The sequence below is a fragment of the Silurus meridionalis genome, chromosome 18 (assembly GCF_014805685.1).
Source record: "Silurus meridionalis isolate SWU-2019-XX chromosome 18, ASM1480568v1, whole genome shotgun sequence".
In the NCBI taxonomy this organism is placed as follows: domain Eukaryota; kingdom Metazoa; phylum Chordata; class Actinopteri; order Siluriformes; family Siluridae; genus Silurus; species Silurus meridionalis.
Genome location: NC_060901.1, coordinates 8,912,347 through 8,935,735, shown reverse-complemented (window position 1 = coordinate 8,935,735; position 23,389 = coordinate 8,912,347). Strand labels below are relative to the sequence as shown.

Below are 23,389 nucleotides of genomic sequence, written 5' to 3'. Positions count from 1 at the left end.
CCGATATAAAACAGGAATCCAAGTTCAGTAACCAACCTGGAAAATCTGAAACGCACACAGATGCAATGCACGAGTTCACAGTGAATGTATGCTGAGACACAACCCTGCAGATAATCACACGATACTCTTCACTAATATTTTTATTCACGTGTGTGAAACTTGTCCATACAGAGCAGTTATTTCTCATAGCAACGTTGATTCGGATTTCACTTCTGTATGTTGCCGCCAAACAAAAAAAATCTTACACACAGGGTGTATTTAGGTGAATGGATGTCTAATACATGCTGTTTACACCATGTAAATCTGCAGATGGTGGGAATGTTAAACTGATATTCAGGTTCAGGGAATGGGGTGAATAAAGCAGTATTCACTCACCCAACAGAATCCTCCGACCACGCCATCTTTTTCTTTAATTCGAATATTTCTAAAGAATACATCTCTCCGAAAGCCCACCGACATGTCAACCAGCAATTTAGACAAAGTGATGAGACAAAGAGATGACATTTAAATTGTACAAAAACACCCATTAAAACTGGTCTGGTAAGAAAAGAAAAAAATGGTAACAAACAAGATGGTCCTTAGATCAGACGGACTGACTTATCGCTAGCATGTACCCCTGTCAATCCGATAGCGTCTACAATGATGAACGGGAAAAAAAATTCAAAATTCCCCAATCAATGACGCAAGTAAGCTCACACAGTCTGTCTCTATGATGTCTGTCCAAGTCCCTCAACTCAGCAAGAATCAAAGAAAAAAACTAAACAATGAATGAACAATTTCTCTCTGTTGGGGGGAAAAAAAAGTATGAATGTGGTGATAAGCTTCGATGCTTAAAACAGTGAATCTCTTCCTTTTTGAAATTTATTTAAGCCATTTCTTCTTTTTAAGCTTTTCAATATTTATTATTTTTTTTCATCCTATAATTGTTGATTCAGTGCAATGCATGGAACAATAAAAGGGTCCCCCGGGATTGTTGCAGCGGTTTGTTTGCGAGCGACGGATTTGAGTGTGCCAGATGCTTAACTGGTGTCCATGGACTCCATGTTGGCCGACGACGAGTCCCTTTGGATACTGTCGAAGATGGCTGCGAGCTCAGGATTGGAGCTGATCTGTGACTGAAACTCACTCATCAGGGGGCTCTTCTCTGCCTCGGGGATGGTGAGCAGAGCCGCCACTGCCCGCATGGCTGACCGTTTCAGCTCATCCTGCTTTTCAAACTCCTGCTTTACAGAGTTTGCCTTTACCTAAGGGAGACAAAAGTGGAACCATAAATTAAGTTTAAATTAGCATTCGGCTACTGCACATGGACTACTTTGTGTGGCTTTTTTTTCTTTCAGAGAACTGCGTTTATTTACCTTTGTAGTACATGTGGCTCTAAGAGGCTCTACCAGTCTGTCCAGCCTCTGCAGTACAGCACTGGGACACAGTGAAGAGAGACGAGCCAGCATCAGGAATGTCAGCATCTAAAAGTGAAGAAAAATGGTAAAAATTCAAGATGTGTGTGTGCTGTAAACCAATAGACTGACACAATGACCTTTGTATATAAATCTGTTAAATGCTGCAAACATCTGTATCAGAATTTAAACTAATAGTGGTCGTGGTCTAAATCAGAAGGAAAATCCTGGAGGTAAAAATGCCAGGTTTTGCCTGGGGATCCATGAAATCCCAGAGCAACACAGGAGCTTTGAGGATTGATTTGGACTGTACTTAATGTCAAAGGTCTGCTACAACGGCTCAGGACCACAAGTTGCATTTAAACACCCATCACGGCACACCTCAACAACGACAAACTGTAATAAAAGGACATTTGGTGCCCCCCCATATGTGGATGGGGTCCCTCTTGAGTCCGGTTCCTCTAATGGTTTCTTCCTTGTGACATCTCAGGGACTTTTTCCTTGCCACAGTCCCCACTGGCCCACTCATTGGAGCAAAACATGGACATTCTTTATTACTGAGCAGCTTTTGAAACAAAGTCCATTGTTAAACCTGCTATACAAATAAAAATGAATTGAATACATCTAGTTCGTTCTAATGCCTGATTTAAAACACGCTGAGCAGAAACAGCAAGTTATAGAAGTTAACAGTTATGCCCTTCGGAAAAGAAAAATCTGTTGCTCAAACATTTTTTGCTGCATCACATCGGATCCTGATGCATATCTCTATTTCAACAAGACATCCTGTGAACCTGAAAAGCTTTCTCTCTCTTTTTTTATTGATGCATAGAGTGTATATCTCTAGACCACATACTCTTTATCTACAATATGCCACAGAGACTTTGATATGACAAAAAAATTTTTCCACAACTCTTTCATCTTCAGCATTTGACACACTGTCAGAATGGCAAAAAGCTTTCAGGTCATTAAAGATTCATAGTTTGATGCACTAATGAGAAATAATGGTCTACCTTGATATCGTAATGGTCTTTGAGTCCGTCCTCGACATGGTTAAGAAACTCAAAGATGTCAAGTCTGTCAAGGCAACTGTCTAGAAGAGTGTACATACACTCGAAAGCAGCCTTCCGTATGTCCAGGCCATCATCCACCGTGTGCTTGAATGGACCCATTTCAACCTAACGCACACACACATACAACAGAATCTTAATGAGCTCTGAAAGAACAGTGACACAGATGTTGTAATAAATGAGAAGAATAGAAGTTACACCTGCCTCTCTAATCAGCTCTTTGCGCACTTTGGTCTCATTGTATAAGTGAGGAAGAACAGTGTCCAGGAGGTCTCGAATAAGCGAGGGCTTATTATGGGCTGCAGAGTTGAATGTTACAAGGGCCACTCTTCGTACATTAAGATCTGGGTCTTCCAATGTTTTCAGGAAATCGCCTAAAATTAAAAAATAAGAAAAAAAACAGCAAAAAGAAATGGTTAATTTTTGTAAGAGTTGTAGGAGGGGAAAATATAGTCTGAAAGCGAAAAGCTTACCTATGCAGTTTTTCAGTAAGGGATCAATTGTCTGTGGGTGGTCTGAAATTGTAAACTTGACAGCAGTAACTACTGAGCTTCTGGCATAAGACGACCCTGGAAGGCAAAAAATAAGAAGGAGTGGAAAAAAAAGAACAAAGAAAGTGTCTCATTAAATTGTGTTGCACTGAAATAAGTAATCAGACTCTGGTATAATCATCCTGCTATTGTCCTGCTGTAGTGCTACAAGGATGTCTAACAGTGCTGCTTCTGATCTCTAATGACTCCCATACGTTCCATCCCCTTTGATTATCATGTCCAGCCCCTAATTTTTAGACTTAAATCTAGTACCTGACAATAGGAGACCATGAGCTAATCAGCTGCGTTTAACGATGGAAAGACATCTATCGCTTAGCACTAAAATAATATCTCAAGTGTAATACTAACCTGATAACAGATAGCCTTTTAGCCTTGGCAACAGGGTCTCAGGGTCTATAAGTGTGAGCTTGCCCAGGCATTCTGCCACCACGTTGCGGGTGCCCTCCTCTGTACACTCACAATGTTTGAGCAGCAGAGTCCACACGCTCTCCACGTACGGCTTGAGACCACCTACTGATGCAGAGCTGATGATCTCCTTGAGCGAGTGAAGCAGCAAGTACTGGCGCTTAGGTTGGCCTGAGATCTCCTGCAGCACGAAGGGCAGGTACTCAGGCAGGTTGCCCACACTGATGCTGCCAAGAGCGTAGGAGGCAGCTGACTTCACTTCTTCGCTGGCAGAGGAGAAGGCGTCCAGGATGACCGTTTTGAGTTCAGGTTGGCCACTCAGGTCCACATAGTGGCCCACTTCACCCAGGGAGAGCAAGGCCAGCAGGCGGATGGAGTCAGTAGAGCGCGAGTTCTTGACATCCTGGATAAACTGGCCGACAACGGCAGGGCCCTCTTTGGGGCAGGCACGGGTGAGGGCCGCCACACACTTGGCGATGGAGTAGTATGACTGCTTGTGGGTGAGCGAGGTGCTCTGTGCATACACAGGGCTTGTCAGCATGCGCAGCAGGTCCATGTAACCCAGGCTGGCCGTGCCAGTGCCCACAAGAGCTTGGAAAAACTCTAGCATGGCACCAAGCGCGCCGCCCTGCAGCAGTGGTGAGCGCACCAGCGCAATGAGCTCCGGGAGGATGGAACCACTGATCTTGGCAAGAGAGTCTGGGTGCACACGAGCCAGTGTGGTCAGGAAGCTGATGGCCATTTGTGAGACATGCATGTCACTCTCACTGATGAGCGGTGGCAGCTCATCGAGCACAGCATCAATCATGGCTGGTGTCACACTGTCACTGTAGTTCTTAACCAGTATGTCCAGGGCTGCCAAAGTGCTCAACTTCAGTGCTCGCTGGTTCTTGCGCAGAAACGAGGCCAGGATCGGAACTGCATCGGCTAGGATGGGACGTAGGTCGATCTTCAGTGGTGAGCCAGCAATCAACGTCAGAGCTTTGACCGTAGTCAGTCTGGTAATCTCGTTCCTGAGCCGCTCCAGAAAGATGCAGAGCGTGCCTGGGAGGTCCGAACCCAGACTGTCACCAAGGTTACAGATGATCTGGCCCATGCAAGAGATGGCACGCTCTTTGACCTCCTGATCAATGTCAGCTGCCTTGAGACGTTTGATGGTGCAGGCGAAGAGGTCACTAATGTAAGGAGACGCATCAAACACATCCGACAGGTCGAGGGGCCGGATCACCCGCACCAGCTGCTGGGTGACTAGCAAGGCTTCTGAGGTGATCTTGTAAAAGGGATCGCCCACACAAGCCACTACAGGGGGCACCAAGGCCTGAACATGGGGGTGGAAGACTTGAGGCTGGTGATTGCACAGAATCACATATAAACAGGACAATGCATCAATCTTCAGATTAGAGGAGCTTGATTTGTCATTTAGAGAGAAGATGATTCCTAAAATAAAACAGTGGAAAAAAGTGTCAGAAAGAAAACAAAGGTTACAGGCTCGCAACTGTTTAATCTCATGAAATACTCTCCTGTTTTTTCTTTTTCTCATACATTTCACAGAACTTAAAAAATTTTTAAAATGTAATTTTAAGAAATGAAGTTCAGTGTAAACATCTTAATAAAGCTGATTATACTTTTTCGTACACTCAAAATCCAGTATATTAGGACCACATACACCTATCAGGCATAACATTATGACCACCTGTCTAATATTCTGTTGCTACCCCTTATGGGGAACACTCCAGACCCTCTAAGAATTAAATTCTTCAGCAATTTGAGAAATTGTCAGTCTGTTGGATCGGACCACGCGGGTCATGATTCGCTCCCCACGTGCATCAATGGCCATCCACGACCCTGTCACCTGTTCACCACTGTTCCTCCCTTGGAGCACTTTTGACAGATACTGAACACTGCAGACCAGGAACATGCCCACAAGAGCTGCAGTTTTGGAGATAGCCATCACAATTTGGTCCTTGTCAAACTCGCTCAAATCCTTACGCTTGCCTCATCAACATTGAGGACAAAATGTTCCCTTGCTGCCTAATATATCACACCCACTAACAGGTGCAATGATGATGAGAGAATCAGTGTTATTCACTTCACCTGTCAATGTTATAATCGGTGTATATTTACATACTTATCTCATCTGCCAACTTTCTAGCAGAAGTTCAATTTAGAGGAGTTTGGGCTGTGAAATCCAATAGGATTTTCTGCTAACTAATTTGGGTACTACTTACAATAGACTGTTCCTGTTAGCTTACACCAGTCTGGTCATGCTCTTCTCATCAATATGGAGTTTCTAACTGCAGACCCTCCAAACACAGGATTTTCATACCATTCTGTTTAAATTCTAGAAAGTTTTGTGTAAAAATCCCAGGGGTTTTTGAAATTCTCAAACCAGTCTTTGTCTCAAACAAAAATACCATGGTTAAAGATGTAGAGATCACACCTGCCCCAATTCTGATGTTCGATATGAACATTTTCAGGAGCTTCTGAGTTGTTTTTGCTTTGGCTATTTCAACAAACACGATAGAGCAGATGTACCTAATATATGTGTATATATACACATATACACACACTATATATACACACATATACACACACTATATATACACACACATATACACACACTATATGCTGCCCAGCCCTTTGTACCTGTACCTGTGCATGTAGAAAACATTCAAGGCACTGTAAAATACAGAGGATGCCAGAGGCACATACCTGGGATGAGCACAGGGATGTGCTGAGTCAGAGCCCCAGGGAGCACATTTACCAGCTCGGTCAGCATGTTGAAGCAGCACTGCCTGGTCTTTACACTCTTCTCCTTCATTTGCTTATGCAGTGCTTTCACGATCATGGGCACCTATAGAAACATACAAAAGTTGCTTACAACCTCGAGATTTAAAGAAAAGGCGATATGTTTTGCTTATGAAACATGAATGTTGTCATGTGAAAATGCGGTATGTACAGCACGGCTGCGTGTGCTTGTTCCACCTGGCTCTGGAGCATTGTGAGTGGAGTCTCGCCTTGTTCCATAGCGTCAGGGTCACACAGCCAGCTCTGGGCTGGCCGTGTCTGTTTGAGCAGGGACAGGTAGGCGTGGAACACGTCAGCCTTTACGTTCTCCTCACGTTCCTTAAAGCGGGCGATAAGTGCTGGGGAGACTGTACGGTAGAACTCAGGCAGCATCTCATGCCGGGTGCTCACCACGGCGTCCAGGCATTTAGCTGCCGCTCGCCGCACCTTCCAACTCATGTCATCGTCGTCGCTATATTCATCATCACTTCCTGCAACAGTCAAGAGGGATGAAGTTGATTATGTGTAGATAAATAAAAAGCCACAGCAGTAGTGCTACATTTTAGAGGTCGACCGATCCATCGGTACCGATAGTTGATTGCTGGAACTATCGGCAAAAAACCATACTGAGTTTTTCCAGCTTCCTGTCCTCCGTTATTACAAGAGCACCCTCTAGAGGCGAATCACTGATGCCCTGTGCTGTTTGTTTTAACATGAAACAATCATTTTTATTAATTATAATTATATAAATGAATCTAATTATATTAATAAATACTACTATATATATATATATATATATATATATATATATATATATATATATATATATATATATATATATATATATATATTTATTTATTAGCACATTTTCAGGATTAAGATTTATTTTTATTATTAAGTTAAATAAAAGTTGAATAAAGGTAATAAAGTATTATTTTACATAGTGTGAGTGGTTTGTTTTTTATTTCATTAATTTAATGCCATTTTAATTGATCAAGTTGATTAATCGTTAATTGGCAAGTACGTTCCAACCTAGCTATCGGTAAAATAAACTCGGACCTCCAAAACATTTACAAAACATGCTCATCCAAGGATCTTAAAAAGAGACCAATCAGCCTTTAATGATCATCTTTTCCCAACAACTGCAGGAGAGAATGATAGCGTCAGGGTTCAGGGACACACTATGTAGTCAGTGATCCATACTGACAATTTCATATGCAAATGAAAAAAGACTAGTATTTAGTCTAGTCATGTGCTCATGACCTCATCTGATATCACTGTCAAAAGACAGTCTTGCACACCACTCATACCCCGGGAATTAGAGAAGAGACAGAGTACTCATGTGAGAGATATGCATTGCTTCCAGAAAGAGTCATAGCCTCGAGTCGAGTCAATATGCAGAAGAGATTTCCATGCAAGAAGCTTTTACAGACATCTATACTACTTATAGGTTACTGGTTTCCCACTCTTACAGGAAACTAAAGAGTTTTGGTACCACAGTGAGACACACTGAGGTCACCAGGCAAAGGCTTTATATAGAGACGTGAGCAGGTTTAATTCTTTATCCAGTCATAATACCTTGGTAGTCTTCATCAACACCGTCAGCATCCATTGCATTCTCATCTTCGTCCTCATCATCATAGTTGTAGTTGGGGTCGTAGGTTAAGTACTTGAGGCAGATGTTGATGACTGTTGGGACATGGGGGTAAACCTCTTTTGGACACCTAGTTACAGAAGCAGATAATGTATTACTGGATGAACCACAGGTCTGAACCACAGGTCTTCGCAATTAAAGCACATGCCCAGTGAGGTTACAGTAGGATGTGTTCTCTTCCCAGTCTGCAAGCTTATCTTGAAAAAACACAAGCAGATAATCCTCTCTACATATCGCTCAGCTCTGCAGCTGAGGAAATACAGTGTGTTTAAACCCACAGAAAGCACATTTATTGAAAGTACGAAAAGAAAAATGCTGTAAAGAAAATAAATAAATAAAGGAGTGGGTGGCTGAAATTCATCCCCTCCCACTGGAAGCCACTATAATAATGTGATGAGGAGATAAGGAGATGAGGTGACTGTGAATAAGCAAGAACGAGAAATCTCTGACATTTATGAGATTGAATCCACGGCATCAGCCTTCACGGTGTCTACGCTCCCGTCAGAGTTTATATGGAGAGCAAAGCAAAAAAAAATTCACCTTACGTTTCACATGATTTGCATAAACTTGTCAAAGTGAAGCTCGTTCCTGCTCACGCCCATCACCGGCTTGAAAAAGCGCGATCAGGACAGGATGAAGACTATGATGAGACAAAATCTTCGCCTCTCTGGGAATTTGAGGATTCCCTTATTTTTGACAGCTTTCAAGCATTCAACTCACTAATTCTCTCTTATGTTGGCCTTTAGATAACCAGGTGATGAAAACACAGCTGTATAAGGCTTATGCTTGAAAGATAAACTTGCTAATGCATTTGAGATTTGTCAGTCTGTGCACCAGTTCTGCAAATACAAACCTCCTGACGAAGGACTCAAAGGCTTGTATGCAGTATTCCCTCAGTTCATCATCATCAATGTTACAGAACTTCACCACTAATGGAATGATCTTCTCCAAGTACTCGCCTGTAGAGGATACAAACAGAACAGTTAGCGTTCATCTATCTATTATGTACGTGTCGGCTAATCTTTAAAGCAACAGCTGGAGAGAACCGAATTTAAAAGAATAATAAAAAAAAAAAAAGATAAGCAATAAAGCAACTTCAGCCTGATAAAGGATTCTCTTTTTAGCCCTGTTGAATAAAAGATGTCATGCAAAACTTAATTAAAACTAGTAGCAGGGGAAAGAACTACAAAATTGCTTTGAATGCACTTGACTGAAGCAATCTTGCACATCTTAATCGCTGCTGTCTTCGTCTCATCAAACGGAGCTGGTAATTGGCCGATGGCTGAACACGCCTGCTAGCAAAGCTTCGTGCTTCATTTCACCTGCGCCGCCCTTGGTGCGTCACAGCGGCGTGACATCGGCACGATGCGGCACAGTGACAAGGTGACGGGTAATAACTGTGTGACTGCAGATCACCTCATCGCCTGTCACCCACCAACATTCGAGGAACTTGTGCAGCCTACAGGGAGTTTTGGTCCTCAAAACACCCTCCCCTTCCTTCTCAGTTCTTCAAGTGCAGCACAGTGACTCTCAGATCTCTGAAGCAAAGCTAGGTGGTCAGCAGATTTTCTCGATTTTGTAAAAAGTATTGGGAATCACATTCCAGTAACAAAAGTGTTGGATTTATTTTTAGCTTTTGGTAGTTATCAGAATCGCAAGATTTTTAATGGGTTTAATATAACGCTAAGAACAAGTAGGACTATAAAGCGTGTTAGAAATCTCAGAACTGCATACAAATTGGGGCCCTGTAAATCTAAATATCTAGAAATGTGTTTGTTCCATCTAATCTACAAATGTGCAAAAGAAAAATAGACACATTCCTAAAGTAAAATTATAAAAATAAAAAAAATTGGAACGACAGCAAATTTACAAACAACTAAACCAGAATGTATCGCCGCCACCTACAGCTCTGTAAATAAATATATTCTCAATATAATATCTATGTATCTCTCTCTATGCTAGAGCTGAAATGATTCCTAAAGTAATCTGAATATAAAAAAGCTTTGCAGTCCATTTTACTACACATGGAGCACCATGTTTCCCTACAGACCATTATAACTGATGCACAACCTGCTCAACTCTGGACCACCCTGGAGTATCTTTTATAAACAAGGCTGAAAATGTGCGTATGACACTTTCCATGCAGAGGTTGTTCGCTCGATCTGTGTCACCAATTCCCCTTCTCGCCTTCTGTGTTTACACGTTGTGCGTACGCAATCATGACCTATGCGTGGAAAGTGGCATACGCACATTTTCAGCCACATTTTGTTTGTATGCCATGTTGGTAAATGAGACCCCTGGACAGGTAACACAGAAGACGCTGCAGTATGAAAATGGAGGAACGGAGAGAATACGGTGAGGGGCGAGGAGAAGATTCAAGCTAAAGAACACAACAGAAACTTTCCATAGTTTGTGATCATTTCGAACTAAAACAAAGAAAATGTATTATATTTTTTTATTTATGATTTTTTTGTATTTATATATTGGCATTTTGATGTAATCAAATGAACTAAATGGGTTTAGTTTTTACAGATTGCAATTTCAGCAATAAAAATTGACATTTTTCTAAAAAGGAAACAAATGACTTCGTTTTAAGATACCCGTCTAATTTTCTCTTGTATAGCTTTTTAATAAAGAAAAAGTACTTCTTATCTGATTACTCGATTAATCGATAGACTAACGGATAGAATACTCGATTACTGTAATAATCATAAGCTGCAGCCCTAAACTATGTACTTTGTTGATTTTGAGCGCAGATTCAATAAAAATAACACAAATGTGTCCAAAATCCGAACATGACCTCACAAGCTTGAACAGATTCTAGATGTGTGAGGATTAGTACCATTTTGATTATAAGCTCATAATGGATTATTAGGCTACGTGTAAATATGGCTAGTACACTGATCAATGCAATTGTGCGTATCAGATAACCACTTTTTAAAATTTTATCTGGTTTATTTGCAGAATACAAGTAATGAATAAAAAATAAAAAGCCTCCCCGTAGACAAACATCGTTTTCTTACCAATTCTGTGGCCGGCTTGTCGGCTGATGGCGGCGATGCATTGGATATAAGTGCGAGTGGTGGACATCGAGTCGTTGCGCGAGAGCTCGGACAGTAAGTGCTCAATGAGGTCTACGAAGACGAGGTTCCCACAGCTCATGACCAGGTGACCCAGAGCTATAATGGTCCTCTTCCTCACAGCCAGCCGAGGACTGGTCAACTGGGGCAGCATGCAGCTCAAGATGGAAGGGTGGAAATTCACCAGCAGGCCTCCTTGTCTACATAAAAACATTGGAAATCATTGACAACATACTGAAAACAGTTTAAAAGCAATTTGGACATTTTAAACACAAAATATTATCAATAAAACTTCACCCAAAAATAAATACTACCAAAGTATTACGTATGGAATGTAACATTTTACCACAATCGAAGAGTTTGTGTCTGGGCATGCACACTGCTCTAAATAGGGAGCCTCAGGATGTCAATGTTCACAGCAATTCTTCTAAAGGCTGTTTGTCTCTTCTTAAACTTATTCAAATTTTATAACACCATTTTATAAAATCTATTCCACAACATATTTTACATATCTGAAGAGAATGTAAAGTTTGTAAACATTTATGGATAAATCAGAGATTCTTTGGAGCTAAATAATAAAGAATAATGTTTTTTCCAATGCTCATTTGAAACAAATGGGTAAATCAAAGGCCAATCTGAGTATGGTGGTGCGGCTGCTGATACTGAATATATCTAAATACAAAACTAAATAAATTGCGAGGTTTTGACTCTTCTTTTGACAGTTACTTTTTCAAGGGGAACTGTACATGTACTGTACATGCAACAGAAATTGTGAATTACTTGTCACTTTAAATGACTCATACAATAATAAAAGTTTTTTTAAACATTATGTAATTTATTAGTACAAACTCTGTTTTAAAATTTAATCCGAACTTTCGAGCCACTCGATTTTTCGCGAGTTACTCTCAGTCCGGTTCCAAATGAAAAGTCGTGAACTATTGAGGTCGCGAGTATTGAGGTTCCACTGTGTATCGATTCACAATTCGGCCCGGAACATTACAAACAATTAGTGGGCCATTCAGAGCCATACTTAATATCTAACCGTATAATACAATTATATCTGCTCTGCGTTTCTCCCTGGCAAAACTAGAAATGGCCCACATGGTCAATTTGAATTAGAGTTGTACTTTTTTTTCCCCCCCAACAGCATGAGACACACCATGTAGTACTGATCAAAGCGCACTGTGACTAGTAAAGTCCAAAGGAACAGGACCTTGGATTAACTTTGATCAGCTGTTGGCTTAAATAACTTATCCCAGCCTAGATCTAATGAGTGTCCGTCTCTCCTTATTGTTATCCCTTCTCAATTTTAAAAAGAACAAAAAATGCTGAATCTGCACAAAGTGTTCTGCAACCAACAGGGCTGCTAGAAACACAGAAGACCAACAGTATATGAACCAGGTGTGAATTAAAATAAGGACAACGAAAGGACGTTCTCAAATTTCCAGAAGCAGCCATCCGTCTCCCATCAGGAGTGTGAGCGCGTACCTGCACAGCATGTCAGCCATGATATCCAGAGCTTCAAGCTGCACCGACACATCCTCCTGCTTGGCAATGGCACTTGTGAGCCGACCTGTTATCTTTTTACAAACACTGGCAGCAAGGGCAGAGCCTAGAGACCAGAAAGAAAGTGTCAATTTGTCTGTGCTTTTAAGAACACACTTTTCTGATAACAGAAAGACTCAGTAGTCTGGAGAAGATTACCGCTAGATGCTGGTGGAAGCTCCCCGATCACCGTCTTCAGTCCAATGCTGGAAATGTCTCGAAGCTGCTCTTTATCAGACAGCATGTTCGTGCACAATGTGTCCACGATCGTCTCTACCTGGTACTCCTTTACTTTGCTGACGAGTGGTCCCAAACTACAACACAAATCACCATCATTTTAACGACAACCTATAAACAGACTTAATAAGAACAAAGGTTTATGCCTGTGCCTATTTCCCAGTGACAGACAGTTTTTTTCCTTCTCTTTATATTTAACAAAGACTTTATGAGTGTGACTCGGTACCGAATGAGGATACGGCATAAAAAGTCCTCCAAGGCCCAAGTAATTTACGAGTGCATTATAAAAAGTGAGAAGTGCAATCGCTCAGTCCTATCATTGTTCATTTTTCAAATTCAGGACAAAACACAGACTGGGCTTTTCATTTGTATTAATAGTCAGTTGGTGGACAAGTAAATTAAACAACCACAGAAAGAAAATATATCCTACTTCTTAAAGCAGACGTTTTTATCCGGTGTGCACGACTTTTATGTGTGATTTGGCTGACATTAAAATTATGTACATTTCTGTGTATATTTAAGGGTCACTTGGGAACGATGAATTACATATCACTCATTTACATCTCCCTAAATATAAGTCGATGAAGAGCTTCAGTCTACACAAAGCTCACACTACAAAAGCATCATTTGTCAGTGCTTTTAGCCCCTGCAGCACGTTGCAACAGTGGGGCTACTCTGAATTCTGAATTGAAAAAAAATTGCCCATCTATTACAATACATTTACAGATCAGTAATAAATGAAAGGTTGCCCTGAATCTCATATTAAATAATAAGTTAAAACTTATAACCAACCCCTATTAAGCTCAGTGTCTGTTGTAAATATGTTTTATTTATCATTTGTAAACCTGTAACTTTTTAGGTTGTAATTATAGCTGCTGCTATCGATTATTTTAGTAATCGGGTACGCCAACAATTATTCCATAGAATAATCGAGTAATTGGATCAGACGTATTTTTGTAAACGAATTAGAAGTATTCAGATGTTTTTCTTTTTACATTCTTATGGCATACAAGAATATCTAAACCCATTTAGTGTATTTAATTGGCGCATTACATCAAAATATTTGTTTAATTTAACGAAACTCAATTATTCTCACTCTTGTATTTATTTATTAAATCTCGCACAGTATCTCGATCTGGTTTTCTTGTCTTTGGAAGATCTGCTTGAAATTTTCCATGCATCCATAAATTTCCATTAATCCATGTATTTATGTGATCCACTACCTGCTCATGGCCACAAGCCATTTAATAAATCAAAATATAAAAGTCTGTTTCAATTTGCGTTAAAAACACTAACCCAACTGTATTGTGTTTTCTTTATGTTTCAGTTTGAAATGATCCCAAACTTTGGAAACTTTCTGGCGTTTTCTTTTGCCTGAATCATCTTTTTCATTCTGCTGCGTCTCCTGTGTTACCTGTCCAGAGCGCTCCAGAGTTTAGCGCGAGGTGCGTCAGTAATAATGGTCCATGGGAAACACGGTGCTCCGTGGTTAGTTAAATGGACTAAACGAAGCATTAATTTGCCTGGATACATTTTTGTAATCAAATTACTTCAGGAATCGTTACAGCCCTGGTTGTAATATTTCTCTGGTCTCACAAATATGAGACATGAATACAAATCATTTATTTAATTGATTTTAATTTATATCAGCAGCAAAGATCATCTAGTTGATTAGCAATGTAATATGTTGCAGGCAGCAGATTTATAAAACTAGCATGCAAATAATCCCACCCCAATGACAATCCCTGCATTTAGAAATACTTATTTAATACAAACAGAGTGTACAGAGTACTGCGATTTTTCTTGGGATTAATATGTAAATGCAAATTTTCTCTGATGCTTAGGCTCTAAACCACTCTGCTCTGTCAATCATCACATTTTACACAGCGGTGATCTCAAGGAGCTGTGCTTTCACTGGCAGCCTAAATACTCAAAACCAAAATAATTTAATAAATAAATAATAAAAAATAAAAAAACAGTCACAGTGAGGACATGCCTGCCAACCTACACTGCATTCCCTATACTTGGTGTTGCAGCCATAGTACCTGCAACCTACAAACCCAGTTATTTACAAAGCCGTCTTTATGTTTTTCTTTGTTGCATCAGCATGACCCTGTACGTACCATTTCACCGCCAGGTTTTGTACTTCTCCGTTTTTGTCTTCAAGAAGTTTGAGGATCATCTTGACCACTTTCCTCTCGCTGTCATCATCCAGCTTGATGGAATCCTTCTGCAGCTCGGACATTAAGTCATTTGTGGCCATGAATCTGTAAGAACACAATATATTCTGATTAAGTTGGAAACAGACCCCCCTGTGTATATACACAACAAAAAAATATATGATTGGGCTCAAGTACAAAATACATGTACAGCTCATTAACTACTGCAGTTTTCAGCTTTAGACAGAAACATCAACTGCATTTCAATCTGGATTCCTCCGTAAATTCACTTTTTCCATTCTGCAGGAGATTTCAATTGCTCAGCAAAACACACCCTGGCCTTCTTTACTATATTAGAAATGTTTTCAAACCAAACTTTACCAGCCCGAGTTATTTATTCAACCTTCAGAATCATACACACGTTTTACAGTACTCTTCTGTATGTTAACCAAAGTGGTCTTTTAAACAAATCATATGCAGCACGGTTCATTTTTCCCTCGAGTTCTGTTTCAAATTTTTGGGATGAATTTATGCCCAGTTTGCAGTGCCTGCCCAAAATTTAAACAGCAGCTGGACTACATTTTTTAGATGAAATAGATATCCTACTGAAACCATATGCAAAAATCTAACTTGATCAAATGTCCAACTTGCACAGAGCGCAGGGCTGATGTTCGTGCTAAACTGGCAAACAATACGGTGGCATGCATAAGTTTTCCCCCATTCAACTTTAACTGAGATGTAATCTGAATGATGTGCTCAATAATTACACGAATTGCAACTATACACAGCAGCAATGCATGAATATAATACTGACACACAGTTACATGTTAGATTTACTAAACCTGTTTAGAAATAAACAAAAAACAATTGCTCAACATTCAGGAGAGCTGAAATCAAGGTGACACCCATTGGTGAAACAGGTGAAATACAAAAGATTAGGTGAAATGCAACATATTAGCTGACAAAAGGAAACTAATGGTACTGTATGCAGAGTTTACAGCTGTTTTGTGGGTCAAACCCAAGCAGTGGATTGGTGGGTGTAGAATCTGAGGGGGGAACCAGGTGTGGTCTACATCTTACTCTTGATGTATGACAAAATATTTTGGCCATATGTGCAGAAATATGAAAAGAACATGAAAATTCCTTGGATTGTGCCCTTACAGAAAGGTCCTGTGAAGTACTACATCTATGCCTCCAGATATACTAGGAGAAAAACTGGGCTGAAATAAAGATTGGGTCACAGGAAATGTCCTTATATGGAGTGACTGTGTGGGGGAAAAAAACCCTGTTATAATGTGTTGCTCAGTATGAACCACTCTACATGCAGTATATAGCTCACACTCAATTCTCTGAGGGAAAAGATGAACACATGCACTGCCCAATACAAGCAAAGTAGTCAGGTATTTTTCAACCACTGCATAACAGAGCAGTAATATATCTGCCCTCCTTCTGATACATGAGCATTTGGCAGGGAATTGAGAAGGAACACGGAGCGAGAAAGCGCTCACACACACACAACTCTTTCATCATCAGGTTTCAATTCATTCCAAATACTTGAACATTGTAAATCAAACATCTACCTAACAGGTACGGTCAATGGTTTCATATACAGGGGTCCACCGGAAATCACGGGGGTTACGTTCTACGTTCCGCGAGTTCCGAAAATCCGAATTTTGAACGCACCCCCTATAGCACCTTAGTGAATTCATCTAGACATTGTCACTTTAATGCAACAATGTGTTTGAAAGATTTATGAAATTTGTCATTGAAAACGTAGTTTAAAATGTTATTCCCACCGTTCCTGAACATTCGGGCTCGCTGCGGATTCCCGCGAATTTTAAGATAATCCGCTACTTGCTGTTAGTTAGGTTCCAAATGAGAACCCGCAAATTTTCTGAGCCATGAATTATCGGGGGTTGACTCTTCTCTATAATCTTGTCCCTTTTAAAACTGAAAGGCATACATCCTGTCCATTTTAAAGCCACACCTAAAAACTTGGCAGAATATCTAAATACTAGTGAAAGAGCTTTCTGATTCGGCAGGAACATAAAAATTAATGATAGCTCATATAACCCTCTCGTTTTTTTTTTTTTAACTTGTTAATGCCACTAAAACCAGAGTTGTAGCTCAGAGAAAATATTTTATTGATGGCTGCTGGCTGTGGTAACATCATCAGTCCCTGACACTGCAAACTGGCAACACTGGCATTATGAACTTGGCAGAAAGACAACCAGATGCCGCATCTGCACAGGTAATACCGAAGAGCTGATTTAAAACACATTCGCCTCTCGTCGTGCAAGTCAGCATTTGGTAAACTCATCCTAACCTAGTTTGAGGATAAAACCAGAGTGGATTAGCTTTTAGGCGTGAACATCAAAACTGCTGTGTCTGAGCTTCATAACTGAGGGGGGGAAAGAACATCATCCAAACTGATCCACATGCTTCAGTCTGCCTGTGAACAGCTGCTCTGGCAAAGGTTTGACAGGAAGCAATTTTTAAAGCGCTAAAGACAGGATGAATAATGCATAGGGGTCCAATCAACTGCAGGGTAAATGAACGTCTGCACAAGGAAACAAAATGGTGAGCAGACAAACCTTTCAATGGGGTAATTTAATGCTAAAATTAGAAATCAGAGCACACAACAGATGTGAGGTGTTTTACACACCTTTGAGAGATGGAATAAATGATAATGTGACACTAATAGCAACAGAGAAGCATTAGAACCCTTTTACTGCTGGAGGCAAAGCAGGACACATACAACATGGTCAGGCGTGTAAGGGTGTTGTTATATTATTCAAACTAGGGTATGTCTCTCATTTTCAACTTCGGTCAAGTTAAAGGACGGATATTCTGCAAACCACAAGTGTTTTGCTCAAGTTAATGAACCACTAGATGGAAATAACATGTTGTATTGACGTATCATTTCCTATAGTAATTACCTCTCATCTTATCGCCATTACACGTGTTTGAGTGACGAGAACGAATTAAAAAATGTCTAAAAATCAGATCAGTAGTCCAACTTGTATCACTACTGTATAATCTGACACTTGGTGAAAACTGATACTTGGAGGTTACACTAATTCTGGCGATCGGTACAGATAACAGAATGTTATATTTATCACACAAATGACGATTCTTTAAATGCAGCGCCTGATGTCTATTGACCAGCGTGGCAGAGTGACAGAAAGGATGATCCTGGCACAAAAAAAGGGCTCAGCGTGCAAACCTGAGGAACCCGAAGTGCACCTACAGTAGTGCAGTTTTAATAAAGTTGTATTTTATAGGAAAAGGTTTATCTCCGTTTTGTCCCGCGAGCTTCGTATCTGACCACCTGCTCCATCCTGCACGAGAGAAACAACCACCTGCTCCGGAGACTTCACAGTGCTCTCTGCATCCAAATATTCCCCACACGTGGACTTTTCTCTTTCAGATTCTCACTCTGCCTTCCTAAGCTTTAATATTTAGATGCTGGCACCTCGATCAGTGTGCTGGGTATCTGAATACGAAGAATGTACTAGAGTTTTGCACACGTTTGTATAATGTATTTTGATTCACAATTGAAATTATTACTTCTGTCTGATCTCCACGTTTAATTTTTCAATAATATTCTGCCAACGTAACACCACATGAGCGCAGACATCTGTTTAATGTTAAGGAGAAACATGTTTCCCAGTTTATAACCATCAACATCAAAACATTAGCATTGCTGAACATAATCAAATTAAACAGCTCTCTGCTTTCTGAAGCAGTCTAGCATACGCCTGTGCTATTGCACATTCTTTCAGACACCTTTTCTTTAAAGCGACTCTCATACAGCACTACCATTATATACACTAACATGCATACTGTTACTGCAATTTCAGTCTCGTGCAGAAAACAGAGTCGCACAAACACGAACAAGCCCTCGGTATAATAACAGTAACGCAGCGCCCTAGGGAAAACGTCTAACACACAAAGAGAAGGAATCTGGAGTTACTAGTGGGTAAAAGAGGACAAAACAGCATGCTATTATACTATATCTGTAGCTGTCTCAATCCTAAATTAAACTCTCATTGGAAAACTTTAGTCTACGCAGACGTTTCGCTCTGATGTCATTTAGCAATACCAGGTGGCATTCGAACACCTCTGATGTCTATTCACAACCAAAGAATACTTTCACGATGTGGAAATCGGTCTGGAAAAGCAACAGGAAAACTGCACAATTCTCAATTTTCAAGATTTTAAAGAAACATCGCTCCTGAAAAAGATTCACTATACAAACCAAAGCTTGCAGATCTGAACATCGCACCTATATGGACATCATATTCTAGATTTAATGCCCTCTTTGCTGCTTGATAATAACCTCCGTTCTTTCAGGAAGGCGTCCCACTAGAGTTTGGAGCTCGGCTGAGATCTGTGATCGTTCGGCTACAGGAGCATTAGTCAGGTCAGACTGTGAGATCACAATCATTTAGCAATTCCAGGTTACAGTCAAACTCCACTGATGTTTATTTACAACCAAAGAAAGCTTTCATTATGTGGAAATTGGTCTGGAAAAGCAACAGGAGAACTAAAAAGTCCTGCGCAGGAGACTCGACTACTAATTTTCTAATTCTATATCATATCTTCACGGAGGTGGTTTGTGCACAGTGACAGTGTCATGCTTGAACCTGTCCAGGCTTCAGAGAAAGTCTAGATCTTTTGTGCTCTTGGTGCTTTTAAATGGAAAACCACATACAGGGGTGAAGTTTGGGTGTTCATATGCCTTTGCTCATACCGGTTAGACAAACATGTCCTATTACGTTTTTGCACCACTGTCGTGTTTAATGGTCGGTTAATACCGTGAGACCGCGATATTGTAGCCTTTATCATCATACCGTACCAGCCCTAGTGCATGACAGTCGTGCAGGGATTCCCAAACGTAACTTTATCAAACTAATTCAAAGCCAAAATCTATACATTAATGTAGTTAATACACATTTAACATAAACTCGTGTTTGTAGATTTACCTCAATAACAAAATAAAAAGGTGTGTACACAAGTGTTGAGAGACACAAAACTAGCCGGCTAAGCGAACAGTGACAAACCACAGAATAGAGCCAGCGCTTTCCAATGCACCACTAATAATTATATTAATAACAATATTAATAAATAATGCACGGTATTATTAATGTACAACTTGGTTTATAGGTTGTAAGGAGGGGACCTGCTCCTGACCAAGAGTTAGCCGTTAGCGCTGTAGTTAGCTGTCTTAGCTTCTCATACCCGGTAAAGAATACAGAATCTGCCTGGGTATAAAACCCAAACACGCAAAGTCACAGTATGGCAGAGCCGCTACCATGCTAAAATGCTAAGCTAACGCTAGCTAACCACCGTAACAAAACAGCGAGTGATCCGCGGCCTAGCTAGCCGACTTGTGCAGCGCTGCTAGCTGTAGCAGCTCAGCCCATCTAACCGATCCGAGTTTCAGACTCAGCGACTGGGCGTCATCCCTCCTCCTTTCCTGTGCACCATGAAGTGCAGCTCGCACCTGAAATCCTTGTCGCTGGAAGTCATCTTCTCCAGCAGGTTGGAGATGTGGTACGAGGCGCTCGCCATTTTCGCTCCGCTTCTCTGTGTGACACAGCTCGCTCGCAACCACTTGTAAGGGTCTAGGCCGCTTTATTCGCGTCCCGCTTTTAGGTGAAGTAAACAGGCCGGTTCTCCGCGATTCCCGCTGCGTTTGCTCGGCGATAATCAGCGGTTCTACACGCTCCAGGAGACACGCATGTCTTTACTGCTGATTGGGGCTTTGAATGAAGGTCCCGCTCGGCCGTGCAGGAGAGGGAGGAGCCGCGGTGTCACAGTAGCGCCGCTACACCGGGGTCAAAGGTGAAGGAACGTTTGGTGGGCGGGGCTTCGCTTTGATTGACACAGCGATTTGTCGTCCCGATGGTGGGATGGAAGCAGTTCCCGGAAATGGACCATCAGTCAGAACTGTGTTCCGTTTCCTGGAGACCAGATTGTTTCGAAAAATAATCAGTAAAAAAGACGACAGAGTTACAACCTATACAGATTTACCATAATAATAAATGTATATATTGACTTTTCTTGTTATTCACCAACCTGTTGTAAAGGTGCTAATTAGGTAATGTCTATTCAACTTGACAAAACACACACACACACACACACGGAAGAAATCAAAGTTACACAAAAGACTATTGCACAGTGAGCATTAGTGTGTGTAATTTCTTTTTAATAGTGTTTTGGCCTGGTCCTTAGCATTCTGGAAGTGTGTGTGTGTGTGTGTGTGTGTGTGTGTGTGTGTGTGTGAAAATATGTTAAACATGAGTGTGTACAAAATCCTGATTTTCTGGCTAGTAGTGATGCCATGATATAGCTTTGGCATGACCTAATGGAGAAAGGGAGAATGGGGACAGATACATATCTCTTTATAAAGCTAAAGAGGTGAATGGTACAGATATAATCCAATCTGGATCCAAATTTTAAAAATCTACTGATCCAGCATCAAGATGTTAGTGCTCATGAAGTAGAGGGGGAATGATTTGCTAACAACATGGCTAAAGCCTCTGTAAGGTGCTCACACGTGGACTATATTCTATGCACGAGATGCAACTGTAGAGATTAAAGACTGTAAAGTGTGGGGAGGAGACAGTGTAGCTAGACAGCATCAGATGGTGGTCTGAAGAATGGCCCTGGGATTGAAGAAGAAAAGGAGGAGAGTGAAGACTGAAAGAAGAATAAGATGGTGGAAACTGAAGGAGGAAGACTGTAGTGTGAGATTCAGGGAAGAGGTCAGACAGGGGCTCGGTGGTGGTGAGGAGGCGCTAGATGATTGGGAAACTACTGCAGAAGTGATAAGGGAGACATCTAGAAAGATACTTGGTGTGACATCTAAAAATAGAAAGGAAGATAAATAGACGTGGTGGTGGAATGAGGAAGTGCAGGAAAGCATAAGGAGAAAGAGGTTGGCAAAACAGAATTGGGATCGACAGATTGCTGTGGCAGCAGGTAAAGAGGAATGTGGCAAAAGCCAAGGAAAAGGCATATGAGGAGTTGTATGAGAAGTTGGAAACTAAGGAAGGAGAAAAGGATTTGTACCGATTGGCCAGGCAGAGGGACTGAGCTGGGAAAAATGTGCTGCAAATTAGAGCAATTAAGGAAGAACCGGTAGAAGCATGGAGATGTTTAGGTGAGATGGCAGTGGAGTTTTTAACAAGATCGTTTAACAGGATTTTGGAAGGTGAGAGGATACCTAAGGAATGGAGAAGGAGTATGCTGGTACCGATCTTTAAGAACAAGGGAGATGTGCAGACCTGCAGTAACTACAGGGGAATTAAGTTGATCAGTCACACCATGAAGTTATGAGAAAGAGTAGTGGAAGCCAGGCTGATGGAAGAGGTGACCATCTATGAGCATAGTGGTGATAGAAGAGTATCTGTGAGAGTAAAAGCTTATAGGACTGTGGTGAGACCTACGATGTTGTATGGTTTAGAGACAGTGGCATTGTAGATGGGTTAAAAGAGGCAGATGTAGAGGACAGGGGGTATGGAGACAGATGATCTGCTGTGGCGACCCCTAATGGGAGAAGCTGAAAGAAGAAGACATGGTGTTGAAGTATGGAAAAGAAGCCATGTTGGTTCAATAGGCTTATTGACTGCTTGCACAAGGCAGAAGTGGTAGCTCAGTGGGTTTGGTGTTGGTTTACCGATCAGCAGGTCACCACAAGGTTTAGGGTTCCAACCCTGACATCGCCAAGGTAAAATTTGTATTTCTCTTTTGAAATCTAATAGTTTGTTTACTTCGTGACATTAAACTGTAAATCTATTTGTTAATTAAAGGGACCTGTTGAAAAGATTGCTTTATTTCTTTGTCTTTTTTTGAAAGACTTGTTTGGCCTACTTTTAATATAAGTAACATGGTGTTGAAGTATGGAAAAGAAGCCATGTTGGTTCATTAGGCTTATTGACTGCTTGCACAAGTGGGAACTGGTAGTTCAGTGGGCAAGGTGTTAGTTTACTGCTCAGCAGGTGCCCACAAGGTTGAAGGTTCAAGCCCAGGGATTGCCAACGTAACAGTTGTATTTCTCTTTTGAAGTCTAATAGTTTGTTTACTTTTTGACATTAAACTGATGTCAAACAGATCCCCCAAGTTTAGTAGTGAAAAGCAAAATAAAAATAAATAAATAAATAAATAAATAAATAAATAAATAAATAAATAAAAACAGTTAAATTCTCCCTTTTAAACAACACTTTAGTTATGGTCTGAAATTAATCTTCATCTTCGTTATTTTACACACAGTTATAATTGTATATAAATTGGATCATCTGCAGATAATTTATAATAGTGACACCTAGAGGTAGTTGGTGGTAAGATAAAATAGGACATCCCCACCAGAATAGAAAAAACAGACAAAAATTGAGTTCTCTAAACTTGTGTATTTCTGAAAATAAATATGATTTTTGGGAAACAAAAATCCAAAAGAGACGTTAAAATTGTGGCCTTAATGTATTTAAAAATCGGTGTCCCCA

The 23,389-nt window shown here is 40.7% G+C and overlaps 1 protein-coding gene across 1 annotated transcript; it reads right to left on the bottom strand.

Annotated features, from left to right (window-relative positions):
- Window positions 1-122: 122 nt before the first annotated feature.
- On the bottom strand, window positions 123-20,733 carry cand1 (cullin-associated and neddylation-dissociated 1). The gene is made up of 15 exons (XM_046873251.1): window positions 20,389-20,733; window positions 14,844-14,987; window positions 12,643-12,797; window positions 12,427-12,550; window positions 10,882-11,138; window positions 8,712-8,817; window positions 7,783-7,928; window positions 6,403-6,695; window positions 6,130-6,271; window positions 3,361-4,854; window positions 2,935-3,030; window positions 2,666-2,835; window positions 2,405-2,569; window positions 1,356-1,463; window positions 123-1,244 (listed from the first exon to the last, which is right to left on the bottom strand). The coding sequence occupies exons 1-15, from the start codon at window positions 20,454-20,456 to the stop codon at window positions 1,020-1,022; spliced, it is 3,693 nt and encodes a 1,230-aa protein (XP_046729207.1). The 5' UTR covers window positions 20,457-20,733; the 3' UTR covers window positions 123-1,019.
- Between the last annotated feature and the right edge of the window lie 2,656 nt (window positions 20,734-23,389).

Bases quoted from the DNA above. Each gene is read 5' to 3' on its own strand.
- cand1 (XM_046873251.1), bottom strand. From the start codon at position 20,456: ATGGCGAGCGCCTCGTACCACATCTCCAACCTGCTGGAGAAGATGACT. The intron at 6,696-7,782 runs GTATTATGACTG...TGACTGTTGCAG, and splicing joins TGTTGATGAAGACTACCAAG to GAAGTGATGATGAATATAGC. The intron at 2,570-2,665 runs GCAGGTGTAACT...TGTGTGCGTTAG, and splicing joins GCAAAGAGCTGATTAGAGAG to GTTGAAATGGGTCCATTCAA.